At 45.5% G+C, this 27,997-nt stretch overlaps 1 protein-coding gene across 5 annotated transcripts; it reads right to left on the reverse strand.

Annotated features, from left to right (window-relative positions):
* Positions 1-3,082: 3,082 nt before the first annotated feature.
* On the reverse strand, positions 3,083-27,861 carry SLC16A4 (solute carrier family 16 member 4). 5 transcript variants are annotated; one of them, XM_037038797.1, is made up of 9 exons: positions 27,787-27,852; positions 22,394-22,526; positions 21,496-21,639; positions 21,176-21,337; positions 19,241-19,756; positions 15,233-15,444; positions 14,084-14,177; positions 5,029-5,550; positions 3,083-3,312 (listed from the first exon to the last, which is right to left on the reverse strand). In XM_037038797.1, the coding sequence occupies exons 1-8, from the start codon at positions 27,814-27,816 to the stop codon at positions 5,426-5,428; spliced, it is 1,416 nt and encodes a 471-aa protein (XP_036894692.1). In that variant the 5' UTR covers positions 27,817-27,852; the 3' UTR covers positions 3,083-3,312; positions 5,029-5,425. The 5 variants fall into 5 exon arrangements, with proteins under 5 accessions (XP_036894692.1, XP_036894691.1, XP_036894693.1 ...); XM_037038796.1 differs by lacking the exon at positions 27,787-27,852 and adding an exon at positions 27,549-27,725; XM_037038798.1 differs by lacking the exon at positions 27,787-27,852 and adding an exon at positions 22,619-22,726.
* Between the last annotated feature and the right edge of the window lie 136 nt (positions 27,862-27,997).

Consider the following 27,997-nt stretch of genomic DNA (forward strand, 5'->3'; position numbering starts at 1 on the left):
CCTTCCCTTCCCCTCTAAAGATAAATAAATAAAATTAAAAAAAAAACAGTTAACACCGAGTATTCATACACAGTGTGTTTTTTCTCACTGGGAAAAGTTGGGAAAAGTTGATTTTACGGTGAGACACAGTGATCCACTAAGGAGCTAATTTTTTTGCAAACAGCATTATTTATATTAAAATGCTTAGATTATTTGATCACAAAATTATTACTTCAGTCCATTCAAGTATGACTTTTGTTCTTATTAAATGTTAAACTACAGCCCTGGCTGGCACGGCTTATTGGATTGAGTGCGGGACTGTGAACCAGAGGGTCGCTGGCTCGATTCCTGGTCAGGGCACATGCCTGGGTTGTAGGGCGGGTCCAGGGGAGGGGGAGTGACGTGTCTTTCATGCACTGATGTTTCTCTCCCTCTCCTCCTCCCCTACTTCCTGTCTCACTAACATAAATAAATAAATAATCTTTTTAAAAAAATGTTGAACTACAGAATCATTGAAGGAGAGAAGCCAAGGGCTATGATCTGAGGATCACTGGTCACCAGGTGTCAGAATTGACTCTGTCCAGGATGAGCTTCCTAACTTTAGGCACATAACTTGAGCTTAATTTGCTTTTGTTTCCTTACTTATAAAATAGAAATGATAATTTCCAGCTTCCTCCCAGGATTGACATAATGATAATGAGGTGACAGGTTGGAAAGAACTTAAAAGTACTACAAGATAATAAGAGTTTTAGTGTCAGAAATAGTATCTAATGATATAATTTATTTACTAAGCTAATATTTTCATATGAAGGAATTAAAAATGGCCTATACTTACGCATTACCTTTCTTGGTCAGATTGGTGAATATTGGAAGATCTTAAGTTCATTATCCTAACAACTATATTGCTGTTACAGTGTAGCAGATAGATGTGTTTGTTTTGGTTCTTGGGTACTTTGCATTTTCATTTCAATCTATATATTAAGATTTTATGCTAATTTGAGCCAGAACAAATTTATTATTATAAGATAATTTCGCCCCAGCCAGTGTGAGTCAGCAGATTGAGCGCTGGTGAGCCAGGTTCCCCTGTTGAGGGCCTGTGAGAGGCAGCCAATCAATGTGTTTCTCACAGGTTATGTTTCTCTCCCTCTTTTTCTCCCTCCCTTCCCCTCTTCCTAAAAAAATAAGTCAATAAAATCTTTAATATATGTACATATTTAGTTTATATATCTATATATAAACTGCTTTCAGTTCATTGTCTTCATAAACCCATAGTACTGCCAGAAGCTAGGACGATCTAGGGAGGAAAGAAAGTGTAGTGTTTCGTGTCGATGTGTGTGTGAATTGTGACTCCACCACTTACTGGGTGTTTGATCTGTTGGACTGTTTATTCATTTGTACAGTGGGCATCCTGGTATCTGCTGAAGATGGAAAAAGATGATCTATATAAAATGTGCCTGTCTCGGTGACTAGTATGTAGTGTATTATTCACTGCCCTCCCACTCCAGACACATATACTGGTGTAACTGAAATCTAATACTTGTTTTCCTTTGTCCCCTGGGGACTTCTTGAGGGAAAATGAGGAAAAAAACCACTATACTATTTTGCTTTTCTTGAAACCCTATCTTATATATATCTGGGATACTATTTCTAGATTATGGGTTCTTAAAATTCTGCCATCATCTTATAATATTGTCCAAGAAAAGTGGTAAAGGAACAGGAACATGGAGGTGTGGATCACAGTGAATGCATTAGTTACGGGAGTCTTCGGCTCCCTGTGGGGTGCAGGCCACCTCTCTCAGTCCACGCTGCCCGCATTTTCGGGACTGTTCCCATTGAGTTCACTGAGGAGCATGAACAGCTGTGTTGCATAACGGTCATAAATCAGAATTCAACTTGGAATTCTTTAGTCGATCCTGCTTAAAATATACAGTCTGGCCCTGGCTGGTGTAGCTCAGTGGATTGAGCGCAGGCCTGCGAACCAGACAATCGCGGTTCGATTCCCAGTCAGGGCACATGCCTGGGTTGCTGGCCAGTTCCCAGCAGGGGGTGCATGAGAGGCAACCATACACTGATATTTCTCTCCCTCTCTCCTACCCTTCCCCTCTAAAGATAAATGAATAAAATCTTTTTAAAAAAGAGTGAAAAACAAACAAAACCCCTTAGCTGTTATTAGACTGATGGAAGTGGTTGACATTTAAGCCCACATAGTTGTACTCTGTTAAAAGGTAGGTGGGGTTCCAGATGAGAGAATGACTTAGGAAATGCTAGGGAGGGTTTTCCAGAGGAGAACTGGGAAAAAAAAAACTGGCCTTGGACTGAATCTGACTGGGAAGGAAAGTGGGACCACCTGGTGGGGGAAAACAAGCCTTGGGCGGGGGTGGCCGGCGGCTAGCCTTGCAGAAAGGCATGCCCAGGGAGTGAGCGGGTGTGCACTCAGGAAATAAAGCCAGCTTTCAATTTAGGCTTTTGCTCTGTAGGGAATCAATGGCTATTTTAAAGTAGAAAAGAATGGAAGGCTATAGTAATAATAATAGTAATAGTTTAAAGGAGCATTCTGAAGGAGATGCTGAGCAAGGTTGGTGTTGCAGACAATTTGGGTTTTTTCCTTCTTAAAATCACCAAATAATGAAGGGCTGTTGTCTATGGATATGTAGTTGCATAGTCTAAGAGACATTATTAGTTAACATAACTGTTCCATATTTAAGAAATATTTTTTAGTTTAAGGGTATCTCCGGGTAAAAGCCACTTGTTTGCCCTGACCGGTGTGGCTCAGTTGGTTGGTCATCACCCCTCCGAGGGAAGGGAGGTCTGGGTGCATTGCTGGTCTGAGCACACGGCTGGGTTGCAGACCAGGTCTCCTGGTGGGGGTGTGGGAAGCAGCCGTGTTTCTCTCACACATTGATGTTGCTCTTTCTCCCTTCCTCTGTATCTAAAAATAAATAACATCTTTGTTTTTAAAGAGCCACTTACTCACCTTTCATAAAACTTGTAAAGACGCATCTACTCATTCAGCTTGATTATTTTAGATAATTTGATGTAGTGAAAGAGTAGTGTTGATGGGTAGGAATACTATTCAAACTGCCTTGAAATAAAAAGTATTTTTGAGCAATTCTTATTTATTTTTTATTATATAGCAATGTATGTTTATTACAGAAATTTTAAAAGCTAAATAATGCATAGAAAACAAAGACTATTTCTAATGAATAAGCAAAGATAAACTTTCAGGGGATGTGTAACATTACAGTTACTAAACAAAGTTTTAATATTCAGATTCCAGAGTTCTAGTCAACCAGTGGCTATATTTAATACTTCTTTAAATTAAGAGAAATGAGACTCCCGGCCAAGATGGAGGCGTACGTGGAAACACTGTGCCTCCTCGCACAACCAAGTTTAAAGAAGACAAAGTTTTAGTAACAAAAACGCAACCAAAACACAGAAAATTGAACTGTAAGAAAGTCTGACAACAACGAACCATTCAGCCAGACCAGTAAGAGAGGCGGAGCCAGCCGCTGGCGGAGCGGGGTTGCACAGGAAAGATCAGCCGGACCCAGGCGCACAGGCGGCTGTTGGCAAATACCAGGCGTGGAGTTGCAACGGGCAGACCCAGTGAGGGTGTAAGGCGGCAGGCTGACCATGGTCACACATTTGTGCGCAGATAAACCAGGCGAGGGAGCCAGCAGTGAGACAGACTGCGCAGGCCCCAGGGGCTTCCGGGGAAGCAGCAGAGGGGACTACCTTTGTCCCTCTCTGACCCTGCCCCCACATACAGTGTCACAACCCAGCGACTGAGTTGCTCTGCCCCTCATACATAACAGGCGCGAACAGACCAAAACATTATGGCTCAAGGAGAACTCAAAGCTCCAGAGCCAATAACTCTAAGCAACCAAGAAATAGCCAACCTATCAGGTGCACAGTTGAAAATACTGGTGATCAAGATGCTCACAGAACTGGTTGATTTTAGTCACAAATTAGAGGAACAAATGAAGACTAAACTAATTGAAATGAAGGGAAATGCACAGGAAACCAATAGTAATGGAAAGGAAACAGACTCAAATCAAGGGAGTGGACCAGAAGGAAGAAAAAAATGACCAAACAGAGAAGAATGAAGAAACAAGAATTCAAAAAATTGAGGAGAGGCTTAGGGACCTCCAGGACGACTTTAAACGTTCCAACATCTGAATTATATGGGGTACCAGAAGGGGAAGAGCAAGAGCAACTAGTGGAAAAGTTATTTGAACAAATAATAAAGGAGAACTTCCCCAATCTGGCAAAGGAAACAGACTTCCAGGAAATCCAGGAAGCTCAGAGAGTCCCAAAGAAGTTGGACCCAAGAAGGAACACACCAAGGCACATCATAATTACATCAGCCAAGATTAAAATAAAGGAGAGAATTCTAGAAGCAGCAAGAGATAAGGGGACAGTCACCTACAAAGGAGTTCCCATCAAACTGTCAGCTGATTTCTCAAAAGAGACCTTACAGGCAGGAAGGGGCTGGAAAGAAGTATTCCAAGTCATGAAATCCAAAGACCTGCATCCAAGATTGCTCTATCCAAGAAAGCTTTCATTTAGAATGGAAGGACAGATAAAGTGCTTCTCAGATAAGGTCAAATTCAAGGAGTTCATCATGAGCAAGCCCTTATTATGTGAAATGTTAAAGGGACTTACCTAAGAACAAGAAGATAAAAAATAGGAACAGTGAAAGAACAGCAAACTCACAGTTATTAACAAGTACACCTAAAACAAAAGCAAACTAGAAGGACAGCTAGATCAGGAGCAGAACCACAGAAATGAAGATCACATGGAAGGTTAGCAATAGGGGAGTGGGAGGAGGAGAAGGGGGAGAAGGTACAGAGAATAAGTAGCATAGATGGTAGGTAGAAAATAGGGGGGAGAGCAGGAATACTATGGGAAATATAGAACCTAAAGAACTTGTGACACGTGGACATAAACTAAAGGGGGGAATGGTGGGGCAGGGGTGTGCAGGGTGGAGGGGAACGAAGGGGGGGAATAAGACAACTGTAATGGCATAATCAAAATATATTTAAAAACTTTTGTCTTCACATATTTTATTGACTGAATTACTACAGCACAATTGAGTGTTTGGTTGATTTATTATTATAGAGTGTTCTGATTTTCATTTAATACCTAAGGTAGCTGCTTTAACTGATTAAAATTGTAACCTATTAAATACTAACAAGTGGCATAATTTAAGTTGCTATTACTCCTCTCTTACTAACAATTAGACACTCAACAGAATGCTAAAGGAAAAAGGAACCTTAAAAACTATCCATATTTGGCTTGCCTTATTTCACATGTGAGGAGACTTTTCTTCCGAGCTTTTGTTTCCAGTGACTTACTCCTGTAGGTTTTCTTTTGTCTCCGGTGGCTTGCTGGTGTGGCTTTTCTCTTGCCAAGCTCGCACTTGATTGCAGCCCTCTCCTTCTGCCTAGGCTCTGCTTTTCCATCTCTCAGCCAGGGGCACAAAGAAAAGGGAGGCCGAGGAGAGGAAATAGCATGTGCCAGAGAAGTAGAAAGAGCCGGCGTAGGTCTGTGTGTAATCATACAACCAGCCTGGAAGGAAGAAATGGTTTCTGTCAGCCAGGCAAACCTCATTGGTCCCTCTCAGCCATGAGCTGTCCTCGAACAAATGAGTCTGCTGTGCTTACCAGTTTGCATCGTGGCCCATTAGAAAACTAATCTAGCTCTTTACCTGTCTTATTTTCTGCCAATAGACGTAGGGACTCAACCCGTGGAGAAAAAGTCATCGGGGACCCAGAACTCATCTCTGATCTTAGAGTGGAAGTTGGAGAAAATTAGGGACACATACCACTTCATTTTATGATGACTGATTAGAAGGCCACTATTCTTACAAAGAAAATAACTGTGGATTCCTAACGTTTTTCAAAGGAAAAAAGAGAACTGATTGTCTTCTTCCTTCACTGAAGAACTGGTTGAGTATTTACTGTGTTCCCTAGGGGTTGAAGATACAGTAATGAGCCAGAGCAGACGTGGCCCCTGCCCTCACAGACTGTCTAGTTTAGTGGGGTTAGTTGTTAGTCACAGATAGTACGCCTTGATAAGGGCTAGGAAGGGAAGTTCAGGACACCGAGAGAGCAGATGAAAAGGAACCGACTGCTTGGTTGGGTTCCACAAAGACTAATTTGCCCTGAAATGCTCTTTCAAAGCAAGAATTGGGAGGGGTCCTCGAAATCATTTGGCTAATGGCACACACTAGAACTGAAGGGGAACACTTTCTTAAAGAACTGTAGTAGCAGAGAATGTGCAAGGTACCAGTATTTAAACACTTGCAAAAGTCAGCCCTGTGAAAGAGGCAAATAACATCTCATTATTATTATGAAAATATTTTTGACCTTACAGACTCCCTAAAAACATCTCAGGACTTCTGGGGGGGGGGGTGTTGCTACTGACCAAACCTGGCAGCTCCTTTTCTAGAGATTGTGTGCATATTATGTTTGTAGAGGCAAACGTACATTATGGCTTTTGTATTTAAAATCCCAAAAGTCCTTAGAAAGTTAAAGCTGTTATTCTGATCATTGATTGAAAAAATGTTGGTGCTGTGTGCTAGCCCTGTTCTGGGTGCCGCGGGCAGGTGTACCCATGAACAAAATAGGTGGAGATGTCTGGTCTTGTGGAGCTTGCGCTGTGTCTTTTGATTTTCATTTATATCTGGGAACATGGTTTCTCATGGGATGTGTAGACTGTATACCTTTCTCTGGTTTGATTGTATATGTCTATCTCCCGCCCTCTTTGTTCTCTTATTTGGCTCTGATGCAGACTTGAAAATGTTTTTTTTAGTTGTTTCATTAGCTTGATGTTTTCTGTTCCTGATGTAATGAATGAATGTTTTAGAGCCTCTTAAATTAGCTAACTTTTAGTTGCTTTTTACTTACTGACTCCATGTTTGATCAATGATCTCAGACATTTGGGGTTAAGCAAAAGAGTAGAATGAAACAGACTAGGACAGGTCCTTGTAGTATGTTGTGATTGACCTGTATGCACTTGAGAAACAGGTGACCAATCTTCCAACTCCCTTTGAAATTTCTAGAAAGAAGGGAATGTGGAAAACATCAGCACCTCTTTTATCCCTTGTTATTCTTGCCTTAGTCCCACTAATATAGCCAATTTACCGGTACATACATAACCTGTGAGTTATGAGACAGCAGTATTGGAAAGAATAACTGTGGGAAAAGACTGGAAATTCTTGGATATGGAGGTAAATACTGCTGCTAAAAGGTCAAGAGAGCACAGCTAAAAATAGTGCAAACTTGTGGTTGTTGCTGTTTATCCCAGAGGGCCTAAAACAATTTAAGAGAACACTGCTTATAAGCCTTTCATTTCACCTATATAAACTGAAAGTCAGAATGTTGCTTTAGTGACATTAAAGATCAAAATATCATTTAGCATATTTTAGAACTGTGTCCATGTATTTCCATGCAAAATGTAATGAAATAATTTGTTTTAAATGTTTCTTATACTTGGTAATTGAGAGGCTAGTATATATTTTTGTCCTATCTCTAAGACCCAGCTGCCATTCAGTAGGATTATAACATACAGTTGAGTATTTAGTTTTAGGAGTCTGTAATACCAAATATGAGGTAAGAGGTAGGGAGCAGGACTACATTATTAATGAATTGTCTCATAAGAGTATTAGCTGTCATAATCAGGCTCAGGCTCAGTGGCTCCTAGGGAAGTGAAATTCAGAACTTTGTTCATATTGAAATATCTGCTCTGTTTGGTTGGAATAATTAGCCCGTCCCCACCACAGAAAAGCAAAAGAACACTGTGTATTTGGCCTGATTTTATCAGAGCTCTGTACTTTTTTGGTAACAGTAGAAAAAAGCTGTATACAAATGCACTTTCAACCCTAAACAGTTTAATGCTTCCAAGTACCTATTTTTTAAAGAAATTATTGTTGGTAATTCAGAAGCTACTGTGTGCTGTTTTAAAAGGAAACACACACATACGTTGACGTTCAAGAGGCTGGGTTCCTTTGTGGTCATAGCAAAGCCTTGCACGTGGCAGACAAAGTCGTGATGGGTTAGCAGCTGCAGTTCAGGGAAGCGTGTTGCACCTGAGTGTCCACTCCCTGCTAGTGTTTCTGTGTGCAGCCCACACTTAGGGGGACACCGGCAGCCAGCATGCTGAGCTGCAGTCTCCTGGGAGCATTTCCTCAGTGTCCCCACACTACCTGCAGCGGATTCACCTGAGGTACGTGTTAATTGTGCAGATTCGTTCGTTCTCCTCAAGCCCCCTTCGTTCTGCGTGGCGCCCAGTTGATTATGTACAAAAGTTTGTTCTCCAGATTACTTCCTTATGTCTGTAGCTATAACCCATGTTCTGGGCAGAATGTCTAATGTTTCCTGTGATAATTTAAAACAACTAAGATAAGGTTCCACTTCCTTCGTTAGTTTTGCAAAACTGCTCTCTTATAGTCAACACAAAAGAGATTAGAAAAATCTGTTGTTTGATTTGTATATAGGATTCTAAATTCATTTTATAAAATGTCAACATTATAAAACTATTTATTTAGCCCTGGCTGGTGTGGCTCAGTGGATTGAGCCGGCGCTCAACCAGAGGGTCGCTGGTTTGGTTCCCAGTCAGGACACATGCCTGGGTTGTGGGGCGGGTCGCTGGTGGGGGCTGCAACCCACAAGAGGCAAACACACATAGTTTCTCTCCTTCTCTTCCCCTCTGTCAAAAAATAAATAAATGAAATCTTTAAAAAGCAAACTATTTAACATCATACTACAGGTTAAGCCATACATGTTTAAAGATGAGTTTTAAATCCTGTCTAAATATTCATACCTATGGTCTCAGGACTTGATTGAACTCAGTTATGAATGCTTTTTATTAGAATTACCACTTTTAAGTTTACTGTTGGTCATCTTGTGAAAACTTGACATACACCCAAAACTCTTAATTCCAAAGTTCCTTGATGCTAGATCAATTAGTGGTTGAGAATTCTGTAAGTGATTAGCCAGTGTTGAACCAGAACTTGGGGCTATTGGGCTGCAGCCCTGGGATAGACATCCAAGGTGTATAAGACACTGGTCTTATCCCTGGGGTCACTGGAGCTGCCGGCTGGCTGGCTCCTAGCAGCCCCATTGTTTTACTTTAGGTGTGCTATACAGATATTTCTTACATGCGCCATGGTGGGAAAGTACGTACAGGTATTTTCAGTAATCTTGGGAAATGTGGTTGAGCAAATACAAACCTTGGTGCTTTTAAGACTGGAACTCTCCAAAGGCCCCATGATGGAAACTTGCAGTAAGGTAGGTGCTGGCTCGGTACTGGCTCCAAGCTGTGGATTTTATTAAAAGGACTGTGGTCCGTGTTAGGATTTTGAAGCTTGCTTCCTTGGCCTTGCAAAGGAATGTATTTGCAAGAGAAGGAATAACCCCCTTCTTTTTTTTTAAACCACACTAAGGAGCTATTTGAAATTTATTTTGTGATGTTTTTTGTAGGGATTCATCTGTCCTAGAAAAACTGGGTCAAAATAAAATTTAGTGGGGCATTGATGTTTATGAGAAGAATCACTGGGTAAAGAAATTATTTACATGGTTTTCCTTTGCCTGTTCAGAGTGTTAATGTGTCTCTCAGGATTTAGGAGACTGGGACTTCTGCTCTGCTTTCTCACTTACTCCTAACCTCCAAAGGGACTTACAGCAGACCAAAAGGTCAAGTTGTTTTGTTTGTCTGTCTTCCAAACACAGTTTCAGGCTGTAGAGAAATTCCCAGCTGGTAGGTGAAGATGAGCGATAGATGTAGAGGGCGTGGTTGGGCGCAGGGGAGTGAGGGCTGGGTGTACAGTTTAATATTGTACCTGGAGTGGGGGTGGAAAAGAGATGGAACGGACCTGTCATCTCCTGAGGAGAACCTGTCTGCGTTAGTGGCACGGAGGCAAGCCTAGTGGGCTGCATTTCCGTCTAGCCACCGTCCTTGCTTATAAAACACAGGTGATGCGCTGGTACAAAATGACCAGTTTCACTCTGGTGGTTTTGATAAGGCGCGAGGTTGGCGAACAATAGCAAGAGAACAACATGCTTCTCCTTTAGGGACGAGTTGACTTGAACTTAGGCTGGTGTGCAGCTGACATAATTATTTTGCCTTAGAAGTGGCTTTCCTTGAATTTGTTGAAAAAAATCACGTTAGTGAAGAACCTGTGCTGGGTTGCGTGAAGCTTTAATAGAGTTTAAGGTCGTCCTTTCTATAGGACAGCTCAGAAAGTCCTCATTCAAGGGTAAGAAAGTGGAGACGTGGGTTACAGTGCTTCCCTAAACTTCCTGTCAGCGAAGTGGAAGGAGAGCCCATGTTCTGTTGGGACCTAGTGCTGGAGGCTTGGACTGCTGTTCTGTTCCCGAGTTGAGTCCTGCCGGTGAGTGTGGCAGGGTGGGCGACACGGCCACTCAGAGAGCGTGGTCTCCCTGTCCCACTTGGCAGCGGGCAGGGAGCTGGGCCAGTAAGTACCTGGGTAATTATTGAGTGAAAACTGAGTTACCGGATAAGTTGCTTGTGGTATTTTAAGGGAGTTTTCAGGAGGCGATTGCGATGGATTTAAATGTATATTAGCATATTCTGCACATCCATCGGTTGGGAATGAGGGGCACGGGGAGGGGGGAGGACTGTATTCAGTTTTAGTTTACGGGCAGCTAATGGGGCCCTTGGTTTTGTTGTTACAGGACCCTGAGCCTGTAGCATTTTGCGTTCACGTGCCAAATGCCTTTGGGTAGAAGGTTGGGAGTTTCACATAGCCAGCCCGCACCTGACTTGTGTGTCGGAGAATGTGATGATATAGTTGCTTTTTTGCCAGAGGCGCTAGTACAGCTTTCTGCAGGTTTACTTTGGTTAACAGGATTTACTAGAAATGAACTAATATTTTTAAATAGCAGTGCTTCTTAATTTCCCCACAGCCTTCCGAGGCTTCCATCTGGGTGCCAGCTCCCAGTAAAAAAAAATAGCGGTTGGGTGTGGAAAAGTGATGACTTTCGGCCTACACTTAGGTCTCCTGGTCACCTGTGCAGGTGACCAGAACAACCCAGTCTGAAGCAGGCCACGTTCTCAACTGTGGATTTGCCATCAGGTATTTGAGAGGGGTGGGAGGGGCAGGTGGTGGGGTGCAGTGGGCAGGGCATGGCTTGTGGAGGAGGTGTGTGTGATTGGGGCGTCATTCTAAAGATTTTACTTATTTATGTTTAGAGAGGGGAAGAGGGAGAGAAACCTCAATGTGTGGTTGCCTCTTGTGAGCCCCTCACTGGGGAGCCGGACTACAACCCAGGCAGGTGCCCTGACTGGGAATGGAACCGGCGGCCCTTTGGTTTGCAGGTCGCACTCAATCCGCTGAGCTACACCAGCCAGGGCTGGGGCGTCATTTTAAATTTACACCCGTTTCAGTCCCTGTCAGAGACTGATTTGGAAAAGATTGGATAAAGAATTTTGTTGCCTACTATATTGTCATAATCATGGTTTTAAAAGGTTTATAAATTTCTTCTTCATATATTCATACATTTTTTTAAAAGAGAAAAATATATTTTCAAGAAATAATATGATTCCTATGGGTTTTCCATGTTTTTTTTCCTTTCCGTGTTTTATTAAAATATGCTGTAAGGACTAACTTGTTTTTCTTTCTCATTTCCATACAGGAAGGAGGAAAAAAACTGTTCAGGTAACTGATGTCCCCATTGTTGGCTAGTGTTTTGACTGAGGATCACTGGAAAGTTTCAGTGTGCGCTCTATTCCTAGTTTAAAATGCCTGTAATCTTTTACAGGAACTTCAGCTTTTGTGATTCGGTAGTGAAGGATCTGACAGGTAAGTTAAAGAATGAGAATCCCATACGGTTTTGGAGATGTAAGTTTGGTTGAGAACTGACTATTTTACAACCAGTAGAAACCTGCTGGTTGATTTAAAGCTAAGGACAGGAATGGAACTGCCCAGGCCTGTTGAGACGGAGTGAGTCTGTAAAGCAGAGTTTCTTTGGTAATTGCTGCTGGAGTCAGAATTTAGGACACATCTAATGGCCTTTGTCAAGTCCTCTGTCACTTCACAGAGGAAGGAGTTGCAGGCGCGGAGGCTGCCCTGCGGTTCTCCCTTCCACGAGGGCCCGAGTCAGGGGGCGGGCCTGCTGCAGAGAAGGGAACTTAACTGCATGTGTTGTTGTCATCATCTTGTTTAGGGCACTGAGCGACCCGAGACTCAAAAATATCTGTGTAAGCTTTCGGCAGCGGCTTTAGTGCTTCCTTTTGACTTTTTTAAAGAACTTACAAAATTTATAGTTGCCTAATGAATATTCCCAGAATTAACAGGTGAAGATCCTCCGTGAGCTTCCTTTCTCTCACACACACTGCTAGGGTGTTGTGGGCTTTGGCTAACAAAAGGACTGTAATTTTTTTTTTGACTCACTAATAGGAAGAAGTATACTTTACATCACATACACTTAAAATACATAGGTGTATGTGTAAAATAAAAGTTTTACAATAAAGCAATGCATTCTGTTTTCTAATCTTCTGTTGCAGTGTATCTTTTCTCATTAAAAAATAAATAAAAGATCATGACCCAACATGGATTTCAAGACCCACACGCATGTATAGCTTTTGCATCTCACGCAGCGGTTCTCACAGAGCTGGCCGTGTCTTCTCATGTGTGGGGCTCTGAATAGTCCGTTTCAAGGTGGGCCCAGAAAGGCATGGGACATAGAATCTCTAAATCTCTCATCTCTGCAGCTCCACTCGCCTTTATCGTCTGGCTGAGACGCTCTGTGCCCTGGTGTGTGTCACCTCCCTGCACTTTTGGTCTAATGGGCTGAAAAGTTCTAGGGCATCACTGGACAGCCAGTGAAGGAACAGAGTGAAATAAACAAAACAAGACCGAACTGTAATGGGGCTGTTCTCTACGCCTCACTGAGCTGGGCACTAGCCGTAAAGTAGTTCTGGTGTTTGGTCTCCTTTCCCCGGTCCCTGTGTGCCAGTTCTGCCTTTGCATCCCAGCCTGCTCTCCAGGTATGCAGTGCTGGCTGAGTCAGCAGGGGAAGGTGTGTGGTCATACATGCAGATAAGGGTTTGGTGGTGTATCTGAGTAAGTACACCTAATTTAGATTAGGTACACCTAATCTAAAACTTTTTTAAAAAATTGATAACATTTATTTCCTGATCTAAAACTAAAAAAAAAACACCTGCATTTTTCCTTCCCCTAATCTCTGTTACTAGATTTTTATACATTTCTTTAGATATTTGCCTTTTCTAAGTCTTAAGCTTATTGAGGTACACACCTAATGCTATATAACTTTGTTTTTAAACAAGTGATAGTGGGCAAGATCAGATCCTTTTTCTGTCTCACCTTAGAACTGAAGGAGGCAAAAGTAAGTTTTACATTGCATTCCTTTCTGTGGGTGATTGGCAATGCTGATGCAGTGAGTTGTACATTCAGATACATTGAGAACTGTAGTATGGAAGATACAAAAGCTTAACTCTAGAAGCATTTCTGTGTGAGCAGTCAGTCTTGGATTACATGTCCAGTTAGGTAAAAAGTGAGTGGAAACCAACACCTGAACTCCCCCAGTTTGCACTCTGCTTGTACTCAGTGTTCCCAGTGGTCTCGCCTGCCCTCGCCTCGAGATTCAGGCCTTTAGGCCAAGTGCCCTTCCACCCTTGGTGTGGAGAGAAAATGAAGGGCTCCACCCTCTCCCAGAAGAGATGTCCAGAAGCGCTGGACACAGCTGCAGAGCAAAGGGGTCAGGCTCAAAGGTTCAGGCCCCAAAAGAGACTCCTGTTTGCGTAAAAATGGTAGTGGTTCTTTTTCTTGGGAGCAACATAGTTTTTTGAAAATCTGATAAAACTGATTGTCTCCCCCAACCAGCAGACATACAATGAATCCCCCTGTAACGTGCCCAAGGGGATAGAAGAACCTGTTCAGTGCACATCTGTTGGGTTAACCCTGCGATTCTCCGGGACAGGTGACAGAGTGAGGGGGTGGGACAGGAATAGCACAGTTGGCATTAGTTTCTTCTAAGCTGATGTCGTCATTACATGTTACTACTAATCACGGGCTAGCGTTGTCTTTCATTCACTTGGAATGTGGCTATCCTGTTACCTGCGATAGGCGGTCCGGAGAGGATGGCCATCCCAGCAAAGAAGGTGGAAAGTCCCAGCACCTTGTAACTTATCGAGTTCCCGGACAGGTCAACCTGCAGGGAACATAATCAGTGTCCTGAATGTACAGATGAGCCACACCGAGGGGAGTTCTGTGGACGCCTGTGCCTACCAAGGGGCAAATCCTGCTTATGTCATCTCAGGCTATGACCCATGTACTCCTGGGGTGACCGGGATGGCCTGTGCCCTGATACTGAGAAAGAGCTGAGGCTGATGGGGACCAGTGATGTCTCTAAGCAGGTGGTGGTTTCCTTGCATTACTAAGGAACTTGGGTTCTTTGTGTCTTTTTCTAGTCTTTTAGGTAGTTCAGGAGTACTCGCCCCCACCCACCAACCTTACTGCTCTTGTCTATTAGGAAATGGAATTCACAGTCTAGCTGAGAGCGGTATTCTCGAACCCGCCTGAGGCTGAGTTCCGACCATTGGTTTGTTAGATCCTGTAATATGAGGAGCTGATGTCAACTTGGGGAGGCCGGGCTTTTGCCTGGGCCTCACGGGGTGTCCTGGGGCACTTAGTGCACATGACGTGAGGCCAGAACTTCTGCAGGGACTGCGTTCTGGCACACTGGGGGCCTGGTTCTAAAAGCAACCCAGAAGTGTGTATTTCAGTTTTATTGGTGTCCAAGACTGAAGTCATTTGGGGGTAAAAATGAGGAAGAGTTTTTTTAAAAGTTCCTATTGAAATGCATAGAGATTCTCTCAGCAAGAGAAGCCACGCTGAGCAGGAAGGGCCTTCTTCCATGAGGAACACTTCCACATTGTGTCTCAGAAGGAGCCGGGGCAGTAGCTGGAGCTCAAGGGGAGAGGTGAGCAGAAGCCTGGGAAACTAAGCAAAATGGAATCCTGCGGGTCCCGTATTTTCTCACTTCTCTCCTGTTGCGTGTGGACAGCCCTTTCCACATTCCAGCCCCCAAGGTTAGATGAATGACTGGACCAGGGTATGGCTGCAGGGTTTCTGAGGCCCGGGGCATGGTGGCTTTGAATTATGTAATTATTGCAAAGTATGTCTTCCGTTTGGGGAAGAGCATTATATTATTACTCCATGCTTCTGCTAAATGGTTTGGCAATGTTAATGAGCGTGTCTACTCACCATTACGGGTACTAGCAGTGCCATGTAACCACCAGAGAAGATGGCAAAGACGATGACGTAGGTCATGAGTAGTGGGAACGTGGTGGCCAAAGGAGCGAGCAGGTTGGCAGTGCCACAGAGGAGCAGGTAGAACTTGTGGTAATGATACCTTCTGATCCAGTTCTGATCAGCAACCCATCCCGAGAGGATCTGACTGACTACCTCAGTGATACCTGGAACAGTTTTGAAAAGGTCTCATGAAACCTAATTCCGTTTCCCGAGCCCCTTTGAAAAATGTGAACACTGAAGGCATGTTTTCCTAAGTCATCTGGAGGCTGGGACATGGGAGGAAGAAAATGCCTTCCTGTGTCTGTAGATCACATCGTTTACTCATGTATTCCAAATACATAAAATCGCAAAAGGTTCACACCACCAAGCTGGAATCCCTGGTTACAGAGAACCCGGCCTCGGGAAGCCTTCCTCCGAGTGACCTGCAGGTGAGGAAGCGCGATTTCTTCCAGGCCGGGAGGCCCTCGGTCCATGTCTGGGGAAGTCAGAGGGTCATGGGGTGGGTGGTGACTGGAGTGTAAATAATAAAGGCTGGTGTTTTTTTAAAAATGCAGGACTCCTTATATTTGAGTATTTGAGGTTTTGATAAGTCCTTCTCCAACGTTGATTATGCTTGGTTTGAAAATGTAGGAAATCTGGAAATGGGAGATTATATTTTGAACACTGGGGCTGTGATGTAACTAGAATAAAATGTAAGGACTCCATTTTTGCTCAATTTCATGATAAAACATTCTTAATTGTTTACACTGTTAAAAGCAAAAGTACTGGTTGGACACCAAGAGGTGGGCATGAACTGCAGTTAATATTTCAGATCCTACGGTTCAGACATAAACAACGCACACGCCCCCACACGCATGTGTGAAAGGAAATAAAATACAGAACACTACCTGTTTCGTAGGATACATAGTCTTAATGTTACACTCTTTTGTTTTATTGGATAGCCCTAATCTGATCTAAATTGACACTCACATTTTAGGGAAAAAGCCAGTTTAGCTTTGTACTTTCTCTGTGTGCATGCACACACTGTCTGCAGCAGAAGCCTCTGCAATCAGAAATGAAGTGCAGTCAGTTTGTGAGGACTTGGGACGTAGTCTGGCAAGGAAATTAGCAAGAGGGCAGTCAGCTTTGAGCCACTGAGAGTTTCCAGGTAACAGCAAACCAGTTCCATTTCATCCCTGCTCACTTTTTTAGACTTCCTCTTTTGTCAGGTGAAAGAGCCTGTACTGGATCAAGCATCCTGTTCCCATACATTTTTATGTTTAACTGTTTTTATTTTTTAACTTCTTATGTATTTTAAATATCAGCTGATCCATTAGTGACTAGCCTCAACAAGCATAATTATGTCTTACTGTGAGTTCAAGGGGGAAAGTAGCTATAAATGTTAGAACATTATTGAATGCTCACAACGGGCCAGGCACTATGCTAAACCTCAGATGCATTACTTGTTTAATCCTAATGGCCCGCAGGCCTGCGAATCAAAGGATCACGGTTTGATTCCCAGTCAGGGCATGTGCCTGGGTTGCAGGCCAGTTCCCAGCAGGGGACACACCAGAGGCAACCATACATTGATATTTCTGTCCTCTCCTTCCCATCCCCTCTAAAGATAAATAAATAAAATCTAAAAGAAAAATCCTGACTTCTGGCCAAGATGGAGGCGTAGGTGGAAACACTGTGCCTCCTTGCACAACCAAGTTTAAAGACAACAAAGTTTTAGTAACAAAAATGCAACCAAAACACAGAAAATTGAACTGTGCAGAAGTCCGACAACAAGCTGAACCATTCAGCCAGACCAGTAAGGGGCAGAGCCAGTGGCTGGCAGTGCGGGGTTGCCCAGCAACCAGACCCACCCAGGCACACAGACGGTGGTTGGCAGATCCCAGATCTGGGGTTGCAACAGGCAGACCCAATGAGGGTGCAAGGTGGCAGGCTGACCGTGGTGACACATTCGTGCGCAGATAAACCAGGCAAAGGAGCCAGCAGTGAAACAGACTGTGCAGGCCCCAGCAGCTTGCAGGAAGCAGCAGAAGGGATCACCATTGCCCCTCTTTGACCCCGCCCCCAAATACAGTGTCACAACATAGTGACTGAGTTGCCCTGCCCTGGTGAACACCTAGGGCTCTGCCCCGCATATATAACAGGCGTGAACAGACCAAAACATTATGGCTCAAGAAGAAATCAAAGCCCCAGAGCCAATAACTCTAAGCGACCAAGAAATAGCCAACCTATCATATGCACAGTTCAAAATACTGGTGATCAAGATGCTCACAGAACTGGTTGATTTTAGTCACAAATTAGAGGAACAAATGAAGACTAAACTAATTGAAATGAAAGGAAATGCACAGGAAACCAATAGTGATGGAAAGGAAACTGATACACAAATCAAGGGAGTGGACCAGAAGGAAGAAAAAAATGACCAAACAGAAAAGAATGAAGAAACAAGAATTCAAAAAATTGAGGAGAGGCTTAGGGACCTCCAGGACGACTTTAAATGTTCCAACATCTGAATTATATGGGGTACCAGAAGGGGAAGAGCAAGAGCAACTAGTGGAAAAGTTATTTGAACAAATAATAAAGGAGAACTTCCCCAATCTGGCAAAGGAAACAGACTTCCAGGAAATCCAGGAAGCTCAGAGAGTCCCAAAGAAGTTGGACCCAAGGAAGTACACACTAAGGCACATCATAATTACATTAGTCAAGATTAAAATAAAGGAGAGAATTCTAGAAGCAGCAAGAGATAAGAGGACAGTCACCTACAAAGGAGTTCGCATCAAACTGTCAGCTGATTTCTCAAAAGAGACCTTACAGGCAGGAAGGGGCTGGAAAGAAGTATTCCAAGTCATGAAATCCAAAGACCTACAGCCAAGATTGCTTTATCCAGCAAAACTTTCATTTAGAATGGAAGGACAGATAAAGTGCTTCTCAGATAAGGTCAAATTCAAGGAGTTCATTATCACCAAGCCCTTATTATATGAAATGCTAAAGGGACTTATATAAGAAAAAGAAGATAAACTATGAACAGTGAAAGGACAGCAAACTCACAGTTATTAACAACCATACCTAAAACAAAAGCAAACCATGAGGACAGCTAGATCAAGAGTGGAACCATAGAAATGAAGAACACATGGAGGGTTAGCAACAGGGGAGTGGGAGGAGGAGAAGGGGGAGAAGGCACAGAAAATAGCATAGACGGTAGGTAGTAAATAGGGGGGAGGGCAAGAATAGTATGGGAAATATAGAATCTAAAGAACTTGTGACATGTGGCCATAAACTAAAGGGGGGAATGGTGGGGGAGGGGTGTGCAGGGTGGAGGGGAATGAAGGGGGGGAATAAGAACTGTAATGGCATAATCAGTAAAATCTATTTTAAAAAATAATAAAATAAAATAAAATCCTAATGGCCTTATCAGGGTGCATACTATTATTATTATGTTACAGACGAGGAAATTGAGGCACAGAGACAGCATGTGACTTGCCCAAGGTAGCACAGCTTGGAAGTACAGAACAAAACGTTGAACCCAGGAAGTCTAGCCACGGAACCCAAGCTTTCAACCACAGTGCTAAGTAAGCTCTCTACCTAGAAATCCTTTTGCTTCTTTGAGTGGCAGTTGCCACTAAGCACTAGCTTTTAAAAATACAGTATTTTCCACCCTGGCTGTCTGGCGTGGCTCAGTGGATTGAGTGCTGGCCTATGAACCAAAGGGCCGCAGGTTCAATTCCCAGGCAGAGCACACGCCTGGGTTGTGGGCCAGGTTCCCAGTAGGAGATGTGTGCATCATAACCACACATTATGTTTCTCTCCCTTTCTCCTTTGCTTTCCCTCTCTCAAAATAAATTTTAAAAATTAAAAAAAATTTACAGTATTTTCCAACTAACAATGTCTACTGGGTCAGATGGGCACCTGTGAAAAACTAAATAGACCTTTCTCCTTGGTTGAGTGCGAGGTTGAAGTAGGCCTTCTTACCTGCAGCAGAAATGAGATAGGAGGCGTCCATTAATTCAACCCCCAGTGTTTTGGCTCTGGCTACCAGGTGGAAGGCGGAGACCATATATGCCAAATGACTGAAGAGTAAAGACCACGTGAATATGCAGAAGAAAGGGTTCCTCAAAAGAGAAATATCACAGAGTTGTTTACAGATCCATGAAATACCCTTTCGTTCGGAATGTTCTTCATTCATTACTAGGAACTGCCTGGTCCTGTTTGGCCCGTTGCTGACCTCTTCGTTTTGATCTTGGGAGTCTATTGCATTTGTACCGACTGCCCCAGCCTTTGGCACAGCCCCGTCCCTGACCAGAGGGGCTTGCGTCACACTGCAGTGGGATGTGTCTGGCCTGCACGCTGCCTCCGGGCCACTGGCAGACGAACTGCTCCCTTTATCTTTCACATCAGGATCGTTCTCGTTTGTGACGTGGATGGGTCTCAAGAGCATACTAGAAGGCACCAAGTTCAGTATGATCGCTCCAAATAATACAAGGGCACCTAAAGAGAGAAATTGAGGAGTGAAAAATTACTTGTCATTTCACGATGCTGCGTTCTCAGGCTCTGCCACTAACAGCCCAGTGCAGTGACTCCTTAAGATGCTGCTTTGTCCCCTGATTTTAACTGAAGGTATTTAGATGTGATGGCTTAATTGTTAGCCGTACACACTGCTATGTACTCGTGAGAATGGTGTCTGTAGATGCAGTACTGGAAAGTGGCCCCAGTAGGTGGCGTGGAAGGAGACTGTGTCATTGGTGCTAAGGGAAAAAAGAATCAGGGTTTTCTTGGGGTGAGGGGAGAGATTTCAAATGTTGAACAATTACATTGTCTCTGAAATGGGGATTTTAAATATTCTGAGGTGGGGATGAACTTGAGCCCACCATTCATGATGGAATCATTGGGAAACTGCTGTAGAAAAGGGGACAGCCTTTGATCTCCTGACAATTTCCTTGAAAGGAGACAGATGCCAGTGTTGCCTTCGAGGCTGAGGAGGAGCCTGATGTCAGGGTGGCCTGCCCAGCGCTGTGACTGGTGTGTGGTGCTTCCAGAGACAGACCCAGCCGCGGTTCTGCTCTCCCGTCACGGTGCTGTGAGCGGGCCCTGTTCACCACGACACTTCTTGTAGTTTCATACTTAGAAAAGGGCAGACTCCACAAAGCTGCCCTGGGGTATATGTTTATCTAGAAACAGGCATATCCATACACATGTGCATATTGTATTTTTCCAGTAATGTAAGATTGCTTGATCCCAGTATCTAAGGCACAAAGAAAACTGTGGAGGGAATGATTTTCATTCACTTGTGAAAATTTATAGTTGACTATATGAAAGACTAAGTATTAAGGAACATAATCCTCTTTTTACCCAATTCTTTCTTTTTTGGTTCTGTTTTAGTAAGGGTGATGGAGAAGGCATTTTTTGTCTTTTTTTTTTTTTTCAATGTATGGTTGCCTCTGCCAGGGGCACACAATGTATCATGTGTCCCCTGCTGGGAACTGGCTTGCAACCCAAGCATGTGCCCTGACTGGGAATCGAACCGCAGTCGTGTGGTTCACAGACCCGTGCTCAATCCACTGAGCTACACCAGCCAGGGCGAGAAGGCATTTTTTTAAATGCAGCTTTTTCTCTTAAAGAGAAAACCTGAAGAAAGAGTAGAAGGGAGGGGGAAAGGGGTATCCTTGCAGGAGCATTGCTGTCCCTTTAGAGCCCTCAGGGCCCCCAGGCTGAACTTGGAGTTGCCACTGGCGGAGCCTGTAGGTGGTTCAAGATTCCTCCCCTGTGTTCTCCAGGGAGGAGGAGCATGTTTCCTTTAGAAATTATTTCCACTCTGGCTTCAAACATCTTCACTTCCAGCCATCAAGGGGAGAAAGCTGAACAGGAAATGGTGCAGAGTTCATAGGTCAGAAACTTAGAATGACTCACCTGTCCAGTCATATAAATCTATCAAGATTTTTGCACAAGGTGCCAAGAGAAATGTCAGCCCCATCCCTGAACGGGCAATGGCTGTAGAAAGCGCTAATCGTTTTTTGAAGTATTTGCTAATTATCAGCAGAGCTGATTGGTACAAGAAAGCGGAACCAAAACCTAAAAAAAACAAACAAACAATAGGTTGGAATCAAATGAAGTACCGGTGCCGGACCAGATATTCTCCTAGACCCGAGATAATAAAATGGGCATTTTGAACCCACGGACCATGAAAGGTTTCTAGTTCCCTCATTACAGCGTTTTTGCAGTGGACTCACCGGGTAAAAGTCCCATAGTCACCCAAAGGAAGGGGATGCTGGTAGCCCAGCTGCTGATCAGATATCCACCGGAAACAAGAAAAGCCCCAAGAAGGGAGGTAGTTTTCTCTCCATATCTCTCACCAATAATGGAAACCACAGGACCTTGGAAACAGAAAGAGAAGCCAGTACAGGGTGAGTGTGCAGTGTGTGGCCATTATCACCTCCTGATGTGCAGCTGAGCGAGCGAGCAGCTGCGAGGAAACAGGGGGACTCGACTTGGGAGCACTTTCTGTTCTTCAAAGGTTTCCGTATTGGGTTTCTTACCATTCCCAGTCCCACACTATTTTGCTTTTAGGAAAAAGAGGGTTTTTGTTTCTTTGTTGGTTGTAAGGAAAGGACTGTAAATATGCAGGTTCGGAAGGGAGAGTTACTCAAAACGCATTGCAAAACCTCCACGAAATGAGGTTGCATCTGGTGACCTATGACTCGAAAGAGCTTTGCTCATTAATCACCACACGGCAGCTCCATGCAGAACTAAAGGAACAGGAGGTGGCTCTCCATTTGTTTCGAATAGGCTGAGGCCATCAGACCAGGACTCCAGGACTCCAGGATCTGACTGCCCAGCGAGAGACTGGCTTGCTGAGCCCTGGTTAAGGCCCCGTGGAAAGGAACAAAGCGTGAAACATTCAGCGATGGAATTAAATAGTTAGATTCTTTAACTTTCCTCAAGCTTGAATTTTTCCAACTTTAGAGTGGCGAGGCTAAACACTGCAAGTTTTGACTTTGCTCAGCTTTACACATTAACAAATGAGCCTGAGTCAGCAATGCCTCGGTCGTGAATGACAGATGAGTCTCGGAAATACCCGCCCTCTGGGATCCCACTCCTTGGACAGCGAGCTTATCGCCGGCTTTGTACCTCCAGAAAAAGAGACCGATGCCATGATGGAGCCGATCCACCCAGTTTGCTCCGAGGTGCTCTCAAATTCTTCTTGAAAAACCACAAAGAAAATTGCAAAAGTCTTGATCATTCCCAACACAAACACGTTTACCTAAAAGCAGACCAGAGTCCCAGTCAGGTGGTGAGCGAACCCCTACAGAGGAGGTCACAACCACTCGAGGTTCTGATTGCCCCGGCATTCACCAGGTCGCGGGGCAATTCCTCGGACATTTGATACTTTGCACGGTGGTCACGCCCGAAGGGTTTCTCTGGGCACTTTACATGAAAAGTGTCTCACTGAATCGCTCCAAGGCTGTGGCATAGGTGGGTCACTGTCCTAGTAGAGATCAGGAAACCGAGGGTTAGAGCTTAAAAGTTGCTGAAGACGGACGGAGGCGCTGGAGCCGAGATCACAACCTGGAGAGACCTACTCCAGACCAACCGCCCTTGCTGTTTGTGACACTGACATGAAACAGACCGAGTCCACTAACCTGAGTGAGAGAAGCACGTGGGGCCGAAAAGATGAATTGTTCCCATCAGTTCTTGGGTTAGATTTGCTCTCACTCAGCTCTTGAGCTGGGTACCCTGCCCCTCACTTCACGTATAAATAGGGTAACTATATAATGTATCCAAATTGAAAACACTTTTGAGAGCACACAGGCCGCTCTTAATTTGTGCCAGGGGGACAAGAGTAAACGAGGTCACCTGGTTGGGTCATGTGCCCTTCCTTTTCTTGTGCCCAGCCTAACCCTCCTCACCTGCACCACCTCCCCCCTCCACCAGCAGAAGCACTCCTTTAAGGGGGGGGGGGTTGGTTTTGGTTTTGGTTTTTTGTTTTTTGGTGCTAACGGTTGTTTCTTGGAACTCTGACTAGCCTGGGGCAGGGAAGAGCAGGGCTCAGGAGGGAGGAACTGGAAGGGAAGCCACCTATTCAGATTCCACAGTCGCTCTATCCCCAGGGACATCCTAGCTTCCCATTTCTTTTTGTCAGTGGCCTTGGTGTTTCAAGGTGACTTTCTCTGCTCTCATCCTGGCCATACATTACTGAAGAATCACAGACCTTGCCCTAGCTGGCGTGGCTCAGTGGATTAAGTGCCGGCCTGAGAAACAAAAGGCCGCTGGTTGGATTCCCACTCAGGGAACATGCCTGGGTTGTAAGACAGGTCCCTAGTGGAGGACGTGCGAGAGGCAACTGATTGATATATCTCTCACACATTGATGTTTCTCTCCCCTCCTTCCCCTCTCTCTAGAAATAAATAAAATGTGAAGAACAGAACCACAGACTCTGAGTGCTCTGTGACTGATTGCACTTTCTCTGTCCGCCCACTGAGAAGTCCCCCCTCGGTGTCTGTCTTCGTATCCCTTTATCTTGTACCTGCCGCATAGGCAGTCGCGCACGCTCCCCGTTCTCATTGCCACCCACGGATGCGGTGTGGAAGTGACTGTGCTGCAGAGTCAGCCTCCTTGTCCTGGCTCCTGGCTCCACTTCCTGCCCGTGGCATAACCTGAGGCGACTCTTTCACAGAAGTTAGGCCTCCTCCTTTGTAAAGCGGAGGGGAAGTATAGGTTAGCTGGCTCACAGGACTGTGAAGATCCAGAAGGATCCCAGGAAGCACTTCATACTTTACTCGGGGGTTCAACCCTGACACACCCAGCATACATTGAAAATATCCTTTACTTGAAGATGCATCAAAGACAGCTAAGCGACTGAACAGCAGAGCTTAACCTACCTTACAGGTAGGTCAGAACATCTACAGTTGAGCAAAACCATCTAACACCAAGACTATTTTGCAACAAAGCATTGAATGGTCTGGTCATTTGCCCTGGCTGGTTTAGCTCAGTGGATTGAGTGCGGGCTGGTTTAGCTCAGTGGATTGAGCGCGGGCTACGAATTAAGGGGTCGCTGGTTCGATTCCCAGTCAGGGCACATGCCTGGGTTGCAGGCCAGGTCCCCAGTGGGAGCCACGTGAAAGGCAACCACACACTGATGTTTCTCTCCCTCTCTTTCTCCCTCCCTCCCCCCCTCTCTAAAAATAAATAAATAAAATCTTTAAATTATCTTGTAATTTATGATTGCTTTTTCACCACAAAAAAGTCGAAAAATCATTAGCTCAAACCGTCGTAATTTGGGGTCATCAACTAGCACTTAACAAACTATTTGCTACTATCGTGTTATCTTGTGCAACCGGTGTCCTTTCCCTGGACTTTCAGAGTCCTTTGTAGAACCCTTTACCATCTCTCTCCAACTCAAGGCGACTCATCTCAGGTGAAAACCCTGCCCTTACCCCAGGCCTGTTTTTCCACCCACTCAGCCAAGTCAGAGCCTGACTCCTCTCAGCCACCTCATCCCTTAACCCCTACCTGCTCAGGAACCAAGACTGTCCCTCCAACCCCAGCGAGACTCTTAGTTCAGACTAGTGTTACCGCTCATCTGCAGTCGGGGACCTAGAATCAGTGGCGGCGCTCCGAGGCTGCAGGAATTGGGGGTGCTGAGGAGGCAGTCTCTCAATATGTTTTCCCCATTCTGATGTTGGCAGAAGGTACCAGTGTTTCATGATGAAGACTGAACAATGCTGTGGACATTGGGGCTATGTATTCGGAGTGAATAACATTTTACCAGGCCCTCATTCGGACAGCTTGTAGTCAGAGTGTTCCCTAAGAGTTTCTACCAGGCAATGGGGCTGGAGGACCTGCCAGGACCTCAAAGGCCCCAGCCTCGTTTCTGCCCATTTCGAACACACGGAGTGGTAGGGTGGTGACCGTGCCCTGTGGTCAGCCAGCAACACTACAGTGAGGTGCCCTTCCGGGAAATGTCCTTCCTCTTTTTCTGTGGACGTGGGTTCTGGGCTGGCATCTGAAGGGTGCACCCTGAATTCGGCTAGCCCCTGGGCCCCCCCAGTTCCTAACCTGTCCTCTCCGTCTCTGCAGCCTGGGCACAGCAGCAGTGAGTGGACATGACCGGTCTCTAATAACGGAGTCTGTGACTTCCACTGCAGATGCCGAGAAAGGCGAGGTCCGCCTTGGCATCTACCCTGCCTCCCTCCCTGAACTCGTAACCTTCCAACTTTATTCCTGTTCCACTCAAAGATATTTTAAAAAAACGTCCCAAGGATTTCCCTTTATTTAAGCAGACCAGATGTATCTGCATTCACCCCATGCTTTGGACAGTGTGGCTGGGGTTCAGTCCTTTCCTGGGGCCCACATCAGACATCATCAACTTGCTGACCCCAACACAAAAGCTCCTAGAAGCTGTCCTGCAGCTGACCCAGCCCAGTCATTTCCTCCGCCCCATAAGAACTTCCTCACCCGGATAATTTTAGTTAGCATATTGTCTTGGGGCTGCGCTGGCCACAGGGGCCACTTCTGAATACAGAGCATCAGGCTGTGTCAGAAATTAATAGCAAACCTCTGACCACCTGGGTCCCTCGCTAGTGTCTCTTAGCTCAGCAGTGTGAGCTTGACCTTCACAGACCAACGAGGGCGTAGGCAGTCAGGTTGTCTCCACTTCCTCTCATCCCAGAGCCCCACTGGGCTGCCTCTCGTCAGGTTATCAGAGACTTCCCTGTGACTACACCAAGAGCCCACTGTCATTTCTGTGCTGTTGACTTCATTTTCTCTGGGACATTTCTGCCTCCACTTCTGGGACACTGCATCTCTGGAGATCGAGGACTTCTGACCGCCTCTGGGTTTCCTCTGTGGGTGACATCGATTCCCCCAGGGATAATTGCCCTTAGCTGCTCTCCCCCCTCACCCCGGCGACTTGACCTACCCCGCCCCGTGGATGCCGATGACTCACAATTTCAGGGTGCAGATCCACGCCCCACATGCACACAGACTGTGTTGCATCCACGGGTTATGCCACACGTCCCCCAGACTGTCCAAAAATCAAGCCATCTGCTGATTCCCCCCTTCAGCCTATGTCCCCCAGCTGAGCAAAGGGCATCCATCGTCCTCCAAGCTGCCCGAGCCGACAACCCGGGGCTCCATCTCTCCCTGAATTTCAGTTACTCTCCGAGTCTTGTAAATCTACCTCCTCAGTATCCCTCAGATTTGTATTCTCTCTAAGCTCATGGCTACTTGTGCAATTTAGGGCCGTAATTCACCTGGATTATTGCAACGTCCCTCCCCTGGTCAGCCTGGCCTCCAGGCCTGGCCCCCAGCAATCCACTATCCCACCTGCAGCCAGAGCTGTTTTCCTGGGAAGCAAGTCTGATCCTGTCACTCTCCTGCTTCATTTTATTAGCTCCTCAAGATGAAAACCCAGGTTCTGAACATGTGATACAAGTCCCCTGCCCATCTCTCCAATTCCAGCATTGACTGCCTTCCTTCTTGTTTATTCATAAGTTTGTCCATCAGTCCACTCATGCCCCCACCAACAGGTATTTATTAAGTGCCTACTGGGTTCCAGGCTATTTACCAGGGCCTGGGCTCACGGCGGCGAGCATACAGTGGTGAATAGACACGGTCCCTGCCTCACGCAACCTCCAGTCCCGTGAGACGGGCCACACTGAGAACAGTCATGCCAATATAAAAAGTGCCCAGTCCAGTTGCTCATGAAGAAAAGAGAAAGACTAGGATGCCGTTTCAGAACCTGCCTCCTCTCCCTTTCCAGACATGTCAGGAACACACAGGGCGCCCAGTCCCGACTTCCTAGTGGCTGGTGGAGAAGGGGTGGGAGGCAGGCAGCAGGCAGGAGAGAGAGGGGACCAGCCCTTCCCCAGGAGGGAAGGAGGTGGCTGCCAGCCATCTGCCTACACTGGGCTGCACGGGTGACCCCACCCCTAAAACACTTTCTCGCACTTCCCAGTGCTGCCTCTGGGGAGGTTCAATGTCTCGTGGCCCCAAACCTAAGTGCCGTGCAGCCAGGGCAGAACTATTGGTGGTGAGTGGAGGAGAGGAGGACACCAGGTGGGGATGCTTCCGCTTGTGGTCAAGGTGGAGGACTTCAGCCTCCTGGGCTCCCAGAGGGCTGCTGACTTGGGAGCGACCATCGGCAGTTTCTGGCCTTGCTCTGCCCCGCTTTCCGTTCAAATGCCCAGGATTTCAGAGTGATCGTGGGAGGCTGCTCGGAGCCTCCCCCCAGAGCGCTGTCTCTCCGGCCGGCTGGGGCAGGAGAGGGGAAGCAAGTTCTTACCAGGAAGAAGTGAAGCACGACCATCCATCCCCAGCCTCCATCCAGGGCCCCGGTGTAAGGAGAGCCCTTCCCCACCCTCCTGGGCATGGCTCCGGGTCTGTTTTAAGTGCCGACAGTCCCTGCAATGAACCCAAGATGTACCTGTTCCAGTTGACAAGAAACAGATTGAAATGTTTAAACTTTATTTTCTTCTGTGGCATAAAGCCACTCGTACTGCAATTTTTTTTAATCAGTCTACCTGCTTTGAAATTAGATGGTTTCCTCTCATTCTAAAAGTTGTTCATTGACTCTCAAATCTCACCCTCACAGATGCACGCAGGACTTTGGACCACCTTTGGGGAGGTCTCTTCAGGTCATCGGCTGGACAGTTTCCTCCAAGCGTGTCCTGAATGACATACAAAGTCTTCTTGATTCAAATGACCCTGATCCCCGCTTATTCTGTAATCACG

This window comes from Sturnira hondurensis, unplaced genomic scaffold (assembly GCF_014824575.4).
Source record: "Sturnira hondurensis isolate 20B ecotype Veracruz unplaced genomic scaffold, ASM1482457v3 Scaffold0024822, whole genome shotgun sequence".
NCBI lineage: Eukaryota > Metazoa > Chordata > Mammalia > Chiroptera > Phyllostomidae > Sturnira > Sturnira hondurensis.

Bases quoted from the DNA above. Each gene is read 5' to 3' on its own strand.
- SLC16A4 (XM_037038796.1), bottom strand. From the start codon at position 27,635: ATGCCCAGGAGGGTGGGGAAGGGCTCTCCTTACACCGGGGCCCTGGAT. The intron at 21,640-22,393 runs GTACAAAGCCGG...TCTGTTTCCAAG, and splicing joins ATCGGTCTCTTTTTCTGGAG to GTCCTGTGGTTTCCATTATT. The intron at 19,757-21,175 runs GTGAGTCATTCT...TTCTCTCTTTAG, and splicing joins AGATTTATATGACTGGACAG to GTGCCCTTGTATTATTTGGA.